Source organism: Leucoraja erinacea, chromosome 1 (genome assembly GCF_028641065.1).
Source record: "Leucoraja erinacea ecotype New England chromosome 1, Leri_hhj_1, whole genome shotgun sequence".
NCBI classification, from domain to species: domain Eukaryota; kingdom Metazoa; phylum Chordata; class Chondrichthyes; order Rajiformes; family Rajidae; genus Leucoraja; species Leucoraja erinaceus.
In genome coordinates, this window is record NC_073377.1 from 124,302,983 (window position 1) to 124,315,690 (window position 12,708).

The 12,708-nt window shown below is 38.9% G+C and overlaps 1 protein-coding gene across 2 annotated transcripts in view; it reads right to left on the reverse strand.

The window, feature by feature from the left end:
- The window catches only part of LOC129701593 (myosin-13-like), a 125,631-nt gene that overhangs the window by 33,529 nt on the left and 79,394 nt on the right, over positions 1 to 12,708 (reverse strand). For both annotated transcript variants that reach the window (XM_055642879.1, XM_055642873.1), the window contains 3 exons: positions 12,649 to 12,702; positions 8,288 to 8,473; positions 433 to 471 (listed from right to left, as the gene is read on the reverse strand). In XM_055642879.1, coding sequence (XP_055498854.1) covers positions 433 to 471; positions 8,288 to 8,473; positions 12,649 to 12,702 — 279 coding nt within the window. The remainder of the gene's footprint in view (positions 1 to 432; positions 472 to 8,287; positions 8,474 to 12,648; positions 12,703 to 12,708) is intronic.

Consider the following 12,708-nt stretch of genomic DNA (forward strand, 5'->3'; position numbering starts at 1 on the left):
CTCTTAAATGCCACTGTTGTATCTGCTTCCACTATCAACGCCAGCACGTTCCAGGCTCCCAACACTCTGTGTAAAAATGAAACGTGCCCTGCATATTTTTCGACTTTTCCCCTCTCACCTTAAAGCTATGCTCTCTAGTCTTTGACCCATCCAACTTGAGGAAAGGTTCTGATTGTCCACCCTACCTGTGCCTCCCATCACTTTATAAACTTCCATCAGGTCTCCCCTCCGCCTCCGATGCTCCAGAGAAAACAATCCAACATTGTGGGGATCTGAATGGTGGCCTGGCTATGGTTAATTAACTCTGAATGGCACAGAAACCAAAATGAGCTTTCTCTCATGGAATCTCATAACTATCACAAGAGTCCCATAGCACCTTTTAGTCCATTTAGTATTTGAAAACATAAAGTCAAGTATTTGGTTTTGTCTTACCTTTCTCCATGTAGACTGTGTTGGCAGAAAAAGAGTTTCCTAAAAAGAAAAAGGTAAAAAAAAAGTGTGTCGTTAGCATTGAGGCAAACAATGAGGTAGATCTTCCATTGCCCCAAACCTGCCCCGTGTAGTTTGCTCCAGTATTGCCCTTGGACCAGTCTTTAATTGGGAGCCTGGCGATGAGTGTGAAAGGGGCACAGTGGCCGTCACAGGATAGTCCACTGTACTCACAGAGGCCCCATGCCTGGCCTCACAGCAGTCACAGCTTTCAGTACAAACTGACTGGACGCTAATGTGTTTGGCATTCACACAGTAACACTTTGAGCAATAGAGAAAAATCAATCTCATAAAAGCATTGAAACCATTTTTTTTTAACATTTCGAACACTAAAAAACCCATTTACACACCAAGTATGAACTAAACACATTGAAACTAACAGCAGAATAAGACCATGACATTGGAGCAGAATTAAGCCATTCGTCTCATCGAGTCAGCTCCTGCCATTCAATCACGACTGATCTATCTTTCCCTCTCAACCCATTGTCCTTACCAATCACACATCTATTACTCTCTGCCTTTTTTTCGAGAATTAAAAAAAGCATAGATATAACTACATTCCTTTTTTTTTTTTTTTTTTTTAATTTTATTTTTATTAGAAGTACGGTAAATTACAATCCTACACAACACGTATATCTTAATACATTTTTTGTACCGCTTCATTTTTTTTGAGCTTTAAGAAAAAGGTAGAAGTAAGGAAAGTAAAGAAAGTGCAAGAGAGTCGTGAAGTGCAAGAGTGTTGGGAAAAGAAAGCCCCTTAGGAAAGAAGTTAGAGAAGGAAGTAAAGTGAGAAAATAGACCCTAGAAAAGAAAGAAAGAGAAAATAGAAACAATCGCTCTATTATAACATTAAACTCCGCAGAAAGGGGACTACCAACCAAGTCTGTTTTTGTTGTTTTACCTCCCATTACCAGGTCCTGATACCACTTATTTATATATATATATATTTTTTTAATTACTATTGCACCTCATACTTGTAATAGGTCCAGAAACATAGACCACGTCTTTTGGAATTGGTCTGCTTTACCTGCTAGGAGGAATCTCATCTCTTCCAGATGTAATGTTTCAAACATATTTGATATCCACATTTTTATTGTTGGTGTCGGCGCATTTTTCCAGAATTTAAGTATAAGCTTTTTTCCCATTATTAGCCCGTAATTAAATAAATTCTTCTGAAACACGTTTAATTCAGGGTTACCTTCCGATATTCCGAAGATAATCCATTCTGGTTTTGGTACTAGTTTTATTTTGATCAATTTTGAAAAAATATCAAATATTTCATACCAGAATTTTTGGATTTTTGTACAAAAAACAAAAGAGTGCGCTATGGTAGCTTCTTGACACAGGCATTTATCACAGATTGGTGAAACATTAGGGAAGATTTTATTTAATTTAGTTTTTGAATAATATAATCTATGTAATGTTTTAAATTGGATGAGCGTATGTCGTACGTTGATCGAACATTTATGCACCTGTAGTAAATGATTATCCCAGGTCTCTTTTGAGATTTTTATAGCTAATTCTTGTTCCCAATCTTTTCTAATTCCATCTGTTGTGGGTATTTCTATGTTTTAAAATGATATTATATAGGTACGATATTAAATTAGCTGATTCCGCCTTGGTCTTCATTGCTTCATCCAATAAGTCGGAAGGCATATTATGATAGTCTTTTGTGTGTTTTTTCAGATAATCACAAATTTGAAGATATTTAAAATGTTGGTTATTTTTCAAATTATATTTCAGTTGTAGTTGTTGAAATGATAGTAAATTCCCCAATTCATACAGATCTTCGAGCGTTTTAATTCCCATTCTTTCCCATTGTATAAATGATTTGTCTATGATTGATGGTTTAAACGATGGATTATTGACTATTGGTATTAAAAGAGATAGGTTTCTTAATTTTAAATTCTGTTTTATTTGTTTCCATGTTCTTATTGTGTTATGTATAATTGGATTTTTATTATAATTTTTATTATTCAAAGATATAACTACATTCCATTCTCGCAGCCACCAATTACTCTCCCTTTCATTTGAATGGGAACTGCTGCAAATGTGGATCCAGTTTAGTCCAGTGGAGGCTCAGAGAGCAAATTTGCCAGTCTGAGCTGGTAAATGCCTGGACCATTGTGCTGTCCTAGTGGACTCCTTGAGGAGTCGCTCTTCAGCACAGGGGCAGCTGCGACAGGGCTGAAGGTGCTGCCACCACTTTTGACTGATGCCAGGGCTGAAAACCTGGGATTTTCACGAGGTCACCAAGGGGAGCTCTGACATTTGACATTTCCCTCAATTCACCCTTTTACTTCACTGCTGCTTCTAGATACTTGTGTACACAAATTGGCTGTCACACTTGACTGCATGACAAACATATTTTAAAGTATTTCCTTTTGCAAGAAGCATACTTAATAATCTCTGTTAGCTGCAATGAGTGCAAATATTTCTTTAAGATTACTACAAGTTCACAGTACAGATAAATCAGAAGCATATACATGATTTTTCATTTTGTAAATACTCAGTAACATGGTCCTCCTACGGTTTTAAATTTTATTGCAGTAATAACCTGATATTCTGATTTATACTCTGTCCACTTGATTAGTGTTTGGAGACCATTAAACTGTTCCCAGAAGTATTCTTTGCCCCTTTGTACTGTTTTTACAGCTTCATTAATGTCGGTTCTATCGACTGGCTTAATGTGATACTGGGAGCAGTGCATTTTGAAACGGCATAGGAAAGGAAAATAATGGGTGAAGAAATAAAAACACCATTAACGATAAAATCTTATCAAAGAAAATATCCACAGCCGGTGAATGTGTAATGAGGCCACATAGCAGAAGAGAGACTCCAGCAGCAGAAAAGGACATCGGTGATAGGAAGACCACATAGCAGAAATTAGATACGAGACATTAGATATTGTGTGCATTTAGTTATTTAAATCACAAACAAAAATGTTTGCATTGATATAGCAGTTTTCTGACTCTCAGCATTCATGGCTAGTGTTACTGCTGCTTCTAACTTACTAGACATATTCTAAAGGCCTGATTAATTAACCTGAGCCACGAGCTCAAATCCCATCATAGCATCACTGAAAAAAAGTCTAGATTATGCAGTCAAATCTCAAAATGTAGCTTGAACACACAATATTCTGCTTCAAAGGCAAGAGTGAGTTTAGTTTATTGTTACATGTACCAAGGAAGAGTAAAAAACTTTCCAAGCACAATTATCAAAATGTTCTATTCCTACATTTGTTATATGTTCCAGATTAAGTAATACTCATTTCAGTATTGCGGGACACAAATCTACTTGATTGTCAAAAAATCAGGTTCACTAATGGCCTGAAAGGGAGGAAATCTACTGACTTTATCTGCCTCACAACAATATGATTTTCTCTGAATTTGCCCACCAAGATATTCAGTTGTATCCCAGCCCCTACAAAGAGAAAAGATAATAGCAGACAGACCAACATCAGCTTTAGCACCAACCAGTATTGCAAATTTGTTCACAGGTCAGTTGACCTTACAAGTGCAGTATGTCGAGATTAACACGAACATGGGTGATCGTTGATCTGGGCGGATTCAGTGGGACAAAGTGCCTGTTTCCATGCTGTATCTCTAAACTAAAACTAAACATGCCTGAAATGAGATACAATCCCATATGTGAAATAATGGGGAAATTATATCAGTTTTAGGGTAAATTACACAGTTCAATTTCCTAATAGACAGGATTATTTTCAGAAAAATACGTACAACACTTCAGACTACGCACCAAACTTGATATTTACCACATATGTATAAAAAAGGTGTATATTTGTAAACACGCCCTATTTCTGACCGTAGTCCACAAACAAACCAGTTGCTGGATATTTCAGTTGTGAGGAAAACCACTGTTCATGCCAGCATTATCTAGCATTATGTTTACATCCTAATTCTCTGCTCCGTAACCTTTCCTTAATCACTTTATCCAATTCCTTATTGCACATTTATTTTCCAGCAAAATTACTGTTGTTGTGCAGCACCTTTGTAAGGTCTATGTCCAATGTTACAGACATTGCTAGCAAAATAACCAGAATTTCATTGTGTCCTCTTGTTCAGATTCAAGAACGTAGTTTACTCCAATATTCCCACAAAAAGGAAACTTAAAATGATAAGTCCATGCTGGATGTCAAAAGGTCATAAGGAATAGTAGAATTAGGCGAATTGGCCCATCAAGTCTACTCTGCCATTCAATCATGGCTGATCTACTGTGCATTCAGAAAGTATTCAGACCCCTTACATTTTTCCATATTTTGTTACATTACAACCTTATTTAAAATTGATTACATTCATTTTTTTAAATCATAAATCTACACCAGAATACACCAGAATGAGAAGTGAAAACAGGTGTTTAGAATTTTTTGTAAAGTAATTAAAAATAAGTAACTGAAATATCACATTTACATAAATATTCAGACCCTTTGCCATGACACTCAAAACTGAGCTTAGGTTCATCGCATTTCCATTGATTATCCTTGAGATGTTTCTACAACTTGATTGGAGTCCACCAGTGGTAAACTAAATTGACTGGACATGATTTGGAAAGGCACACACCTGTCGATATAAGGACCCACAGTTGATAGTGCATGTCAGAGCAAAAACCAAGCCATGAAGACAAAGGAATTGGCCGTAGACCTCCGAGACAGGATTGGGTCGAGACACAGATCTGGGGAAGGGTATAAAATAATTTCTGCAGCATTGCAGGTCCCGTAGAGCACAGTGGCCTCCATCATTCTTAAATGGAAGAACTTTGGAACCACCAGGACTCTTCATAGAGCTGGCTGCCCGGCCAAACTGAGCAATCGGGGGCGAAGGGCCTTGGTCAGGTAGGTGACCAAGAACCTGATGGTCACTCTGACAGAGCTACAGAGTTCCTCTGTGGAGATGGGAGAACCTTCCAGAAGGACAACTATATCTGCAGCACTCCACCAATCAGGCCTTTATGGTAGAATAACCAGTCGGAAGCCACTCCTCAGTAAAAGGCACATGACAGCCCGCTTGGAGATTGCCAAAAGGCACCTAAAGGACTCTCAGACCATGAGAAACAAGATCCTCTGGTCTGATGAAACCAAAATTCATCTCTTTGACCTGAATGCCAAGCATCACGTCTGGAGAAAACCAGGCACAGCTCATCACCTGGTCAATACCATACCTACAGTGAAACATGGTGGTGGCAGCATCATGCTATGGGAATGTTTTTCAGCAGCAGGAACTGGGAAACTAGTCAGGATCGAGGGAAAGATGAACGGAACAAATTACAGAGAGATCCTTGATGAAAACCTACTCCAGACCATTCTGGACCTCAGACTGGGGCGGAGGTTCACCTTTCAAAAGGACAACGACCTAAAGCACACAGCCAAAACAACACAGGAGCGGCTTTGTGACAAGACTGTGAATGTCTTTGAGTGGCCCAGCCAGAGCCGGACTTGAACCCGATCAAACATGTCTGGGGGGACCTGAAAATAGCTGTGCATCGACGATCCCCATCCAACCTGACAGAGCTTGAGAGGATCTGCCGAGCCAAATGGGAGAAATTACCCAAATACAGGTGTGCCAAGCTTGTAGCGTCAGACCCAAGAAGACTTGAGGCTGTAATCACTGCAAAAGGTGGCTCAACAAAGTATTGAGTAAAGGGTCTGAATATTTATGTAAATGTGATATTTCAGTTATTTCTTTTTAATTACTTTGCAAAAAATTCTAAACACCTATTTTCACTTTTTTATTATGGGGTATTGTGTGTAGATTGATGATTTAAAAAAATGAATTTAATCAATTTTAGAATAAGGCTGTAACGTAACAAAATGTGGAAAAAGTGAAGGGGTCGGAATACTTTCTGAATGCATTGTTTCTCTCCCTCCTAACCCCATTCTCCTGCCTTCTCCCCATAAACCCTGACACCCGTTGCAATATCTGCAATATTACTATATCATCGCCTAAGAGGCCATGTAGCATTTTGATATTATGTAGGAACTATCCTGCAGAACACTGATTTGTTATAGCTTCCTTGGTACTGATTGATTAAAAGATAACAAAATGTTCCTTCATTTGGTTTAAAGATACAGCATGGAAACAGGCCCTTCCGCCTTCCGGGACTACAATGACCATCGACCGCCCGTTCACACTTGTTCTACAATTTCCCACTTTCTCATCCACTCCCTGCACACTCGGGGCATTTTATTTTACAGAAACAAATTAACTTACAATCTCACACTTTTAGATATGGGAGGAAGCTGGAGTGCTGGGCGGAAACTCACACAGTCACGAGGAGAACATGTAAACTCCACACAGACAGCACCTGAGGTTAGGATTGAACCCAGGTCCCTGGCGCTGTGAGGCAGCAACTCTACCAGTTGTGAATTTGAGTGCCCATTTTGCAGTAAGAATGCTTAGGTCTGCTCAGGTTACACACTGCCGTGTGGAGAACCGCTCCACCATTGTTCCTGCAGTAAGGAGTTGCCCATGGCTCAGCATAGATACTGCTTGTGAGGGTTGGTGTTGTGTGGCCTGGATGAGTGTTGATGCTGCCCAGAACTGAGATATGTAGTTGTGGGCTGTACACAAGCTGGCACAGTGAGTGTGGGCCATTGCTGTGGACCACTGACAGACCCACTTACATTTTTTCTCTCACTGCTCAGTCAATACATGCTCCAGCCTTTACGGGCATTCTTTGCAGAACTGAGCCATGGGCAATTGTATGCTGCAGAAACACTGGAGGAAGGTGGGCGCTTACACCAGGTCCCTGCAAGGTGGTAATGTTGGGACTGCACCTTTGTAAATATAAACAGTGAACAGTAGGGCTATGGGGAGTGCTGTAGAGCAGAGGGATCTAGGAGTGCAGGTACATAGTTCATTGGAAGTGGCATCATAGGTAGATAAGATAGTCAAAAAGGATTTTGGCACATTGGCCTTCATCAGTCAGAACATTGAGTATAGAAGTTGGGAGGTCATGTTGCAGTTGTATAATAATAATAATAATAATAACTTTATTTGTTAAGCATTTGTTAAAAAACAACCAAAGCTGACCAAAGTGCTGTACAGAAAAAAAAAAATAATTAAAAAAAAATAATTAAAAAAAATAAAATAAAAATAAGACATTGTTGAGGCCGCATTTGGAGTATTGTGTCTAGTTTTGGGCACCATGTTATAGGAAAGAAGGTGTCAAGCTGGAAAGGTTGCAAAGAAGATTTGCAAGGATGTTGCCAGGACTCGAGGGGCTGATCTATAGGGAGAGGTTAAGCATGACTTTATGCCTTGGAGCGCAGGAGGATGAGGGGTAATCTGATAGAGGTGTATAAAATGATGAGATAGATAGATCAGGTAGATGCACAGAGTAGAGGAAATGAGAACCAGAGGACACAGGGTTAAGGTGAGGGGGGAAAGAGTTAATAGGAATCTGAGGGGTAACATTTTCGCGCAAAGGGTGGCTGGTGTATTGATCGAGCTGCAGGAGGAGGTGGTTGAGGCAGGTACTGTTGCAATGTTTAAGAAACATCTAGACAGGTACATGGATAGAACAGATTCAGAGGGAAGTGGGTCCAACACAGACAGGTAGGACTAGTGTAGATGGGACATGTTGGCCGGTGTGGGCAAGTTGGACCAAAGGGCCTGTTTCCGCACTGTATGACTATGACTTATGATGTTACACTGACTCTTTTTTTGCGCCATTGCCATGACTGCTTTTGTTCTTGGGAATGAATCATCAGCACTAAATGAGGATAATTTCTTTCACAGATGATCAAATGTGGATAACATTCAAGCTGCATGCTTTGTACCTCTGGTAGCTTCGAGCTCGTGCTGGCCTGAACAGTTGGTGTAAGGCGGGGCTGTACTGATACGGCTTTATGTTGCTGGTAATTCAGAAATGGGACATTGACCTTCCCAGAGACCAGTCCATTGGCTCCAACAGTCTGGACGCTGACTTGAAATGGCACACTTAAGTCAAGACCTTCCAACACGACCTGTAACATATGAAGGAAACAATTTAAATGCAACAAACAGTCTTTCAGATAAACTCAGCAGGTTGAGCAGCATCTGTGGGGATGGTTTAGCTTTAGTTTAGCATGAAAACAGGCTGTTCGGCCCACTGAGTCCACACCGACCAGCGACCCCCACACATTAACACTATCCTACACACATTAGGGACAATTTACATTTATACCAAACCAATTTACCTACAAACCTGGACGTCTTTGGAATGTGGGAGGAAATCAAAGTTCTCGGAGAAAACTCACGCAGGTCACAGGGAGAATGGACAAACTCCAAACAGACAAGTACCCGGATCGAACCCGGGTTTCTGGCGCGGTAAGGCAGTAACTCTACCGCTGTGCCACCGTGCGGCCCACGTGTCCGTGCTGAGGAAAGGGATCATTGAGTTCCTCCAGCAGATTATTCATTGTTCCAGCTTCCAGCATCTGCAGTTCCTTGCGTCTCCAAGTTAATTTAAGTTACATCTTTTTTAATATATGAACGTACTGGCAAAAAAAGCATATTTCAAAACTTTGATGATGATAGTAAACTCAAAAATGTAGCAAACAATAAGGAGGATGGTAACAGACATTCAGAGCAGATAGCAGTGAAATGGAGACACAAGGAACTGCTGGAATCTTGAGCAGATCATAAAATACCAGTGCAACTCAATGCAGAGAATTATAAAAGCTCTCCTTTTTAAAAGAAGGGTAAGTTGTCATTATGAATTACTTGGTTCAATTTTAAAGAGGGCATAGGAAGAGAGAATCCTGGAGATTTATGTGTGTCATTTTGTAAATGTTTACGGTACTCAAAACGTGGCATATTCACAGCATTAATTATAACTGGATATCTCTAGCTGCTTATCAGATATCGTCAAATAATTGACCATAAAATGCACAATACAATGATGTCCTGACTACTTTATACAGTTAAAGATAGACAGAAAAGGCTGGAGTAACTCAGCATCTCTGGAGACAAGGAATGGGTGAAGTTTCGGGTCGCGATCCTTCTTCAGACCCATTCGTTCCTTCCTACACTTATACAGCTAAGCTGCCCAGTATAAGTTTACTTTCCACTATGGGACATGTGCACACAGTGCACAGTGCAATGTTCAAGTAATCCTTATAGCCCGAGTACTTTATACAGAGAAGAAACAAACTAATTAAAGATACCTTGCACATCAAATCACAATGCACTGGTGGCATGCAAATACCTGAAGATGATAGGGCATGGACAAGAGGCTTCTAAGAATTAATCTACGGGTGCCATTAGGATGCCAGAGAAGTACGCCTTCAGCTATGTGGAGAGATTGCAAAAACAGATTGTTCTTTTTTTTTTACAGCAGAGATTGCTGAGAGCAGATTTATGGAGCTGTTCAAAATCATGAAGGTTTAAATTGAGAAAAGCCATTTGTGCTGGCAAATGTCGGATGTCAGAGAATTTTAGAAATGAGATGAATGGAGTTTTTTGGTTAAAGCTACATTGTAACTTATAATAAATTTAAATGAACAGAATGAGTAATAATTTGACAGGCAGGAAACCATCCATCTTGATGAGTTGTTTTGTGAAACCCTGTACAGTGTTGTTGCTGATTATTGCAGTCATAGTCTTAGTGTCATGTGGCCCTATGGTCCACTGTGTCTGAAATCTTGCAACCATTCATGGCACAGTGGCACAACGGTAGAGTTGCTGCTTTACAGCACTAAAGTCCCATGTACCATCCTGACTACGGGTGCTGTCTGTACAGAGTTTGTACGTTCTCCCTGTGACAGCATGGGCTTTCTCCGGGTGCTCCAGTTTCCTCTCATACTCCAAAGACGTGCAGGTTTGTAAGTTAATTGGTTTCTGTAAATTGTCCCTGGTGTGCAGGATAGAATTGGTGTGTGAGCGAAACATTTGTGTGGGACTGCAAAAATTTATCTGAGTGAAAGCTGTCGATAGAATTCGTTTGAAATATTCATGCTACGTGGTGGAATCCCCAATATGAAGGCCATAATTGATATCTGTCCGCTTCCGGATGTTTGTGTCCGATATTTCAAAAGGCAAATTAGGACACCATCACTCACTGTTTAATAATTCTTTTCATGGCAGTATTAACTGTCCCAGTTATTCTTCGCAATAAGGAGGCTCATTTATTTTCTAATCTTCAGATGCAGTATCACTTGCGTTCTCTATCCCTTATGACCATAATGGAAGAAGATGTTTAATTTAATTTTATGTATGACTACATTGGCTTTTAGTTATTTAACCCTATTCTGCTGCAGTTCTCAATGGTGGGACAATTAAAAGTCCAGTTGAAACCAATGGTGCTCATCAGGAATTCATTGAAATTGGGACAAGACTACAGACGAGCTAGGATGCGTGGTCATGCACAAAAATCTAAAACGCACTCTGAGATGCATAGCTCTGTTTTTACCTTCGACTTACTCCTCACTGGTTACATTCTATCCACAGATGCTGCCTGACCTGCTGAGTTCCAGCACTTTGGGTTTTGCTCAAGATCTGCAGTTCTTTTGACTATCTGAAAATGAACACCTGTTCATTTTGGGCCGAAGCACAACAGAGTGTTAAATTGTTATCAACTGAACAATGGGATCACACTCTTTTAGATTTGAAAGGACAACATATAAAGCACAATTTTTCAATCTTCCCTTCTGCCTCTTTCTGTGTGGAAACAATCATTTTTTTTTCTATTTGTCTCCAACCTTGTATAATAATGAATTTAAACTTCCTTTTCATGCTCTCAATATTGCATTTCCTCAGTCTGATTAAATAATGAGTGCTTAACCTGCTCACTCAGGTGTCAAAAGCCCAGTATTAATCTTTACTGTTTTTTTATCACCTCACTTTTGCAGCATCTAGCAGTTCCCAATCTGTGCAGTTTCTGCGTAAGTGTTGGTTTAACAAACAGGTACGCTGCAAAATTTTGAATTTCAAAATTCACTTATCCTCTACAAAGTATTAATATATTTTGAAATACAAAACATTAATTTGTAACTACAGTGGTAACTTTTTAGCAACTTATTGTCATTTCAATCTCTCTTTCAATCCTAATTTTAGCAGTAACTTGTTGGGAATGTATTAGAGTTTTAGTAGACTACTATATCAAAAAAATGTATCCGTTTTATGCAATAAAGTTGAATTACTTAGTTTTTGTGTGACATTTTGTAAACAAGATATGATGTGATAGATTGATAAATATTAATAACAAGGAAAAGCATATCCTTTGTTTATCATACAAATGATAAATATGCCTAGTTTGGCCACTTTGAATAAAAAAGGATTCTTCAATATTCTCACGGGAGAAAGGCCTATAAGCCATTCCTATAAATACTTTGGAAATCTCCTGATGACTTATATGGCTAGTTCAAAACGTAACTTTGTACAGCACAGCATTTATGCTTTGGCAGATAATTGAGAGTGACTGGAGTCTATCACCAGCTATGCCTCAAAATAAGAAGCATAATGCAAAAATGAACAATTCCTTGGAAAGAGGGATTCAAGGTAACGGGACTGTGAAATGAGTCTGGATTTCAATTTACAGAGAAATGTAGGGAGGAGACGAAAAAAGAGCATATAGGGAAAATAATTTGAAAATGACAACCATAATGGCACCACAAATAAACATAGACATGTTTGGACTGTTGGATTTCAAGTACCAGGACAGACAAAGATTTAATTAGATCTGGCTAGATAAGATGACAGCTTGTCAGTATATTACCCTGTAATGTATTAAAAAAAATACTGGATTACTCAATTACAAACAAGGTTTGTAAGTTTGAAAACCACCATTTTATACTCTTCTTCAGATATAATTTGTATTTTCATTGATTATTGACCTTTGTTAATTATAAATTCAGATATTTTGTGTGATGCTGTCCAAAATTTATTTCTGAATATATAATACTTTATATCCAAGATAGTAGATTCATAATTATTCAATGATATACTGTAATAATACAGTACAGTTTCAAACATAGTTTATTTTGATGACGCTTTTATTGAAATTTCACAGATTTTTTTTGACAGAATAACATTGCAGAATTGAATGATTGAAATACATTTTAGGAGCACTCTCAGAAATAAATATTTAATTTAAGGATGGAAAAATGGAGCTCTCTTAGACATAACAGTGAGCATATGGGTGAATATGATAGCTCCTTACCCTTGTGCAAACTGATCTTGTTACTGACTTGTAAAACTCTCTGTCGATGAATATCTGCCA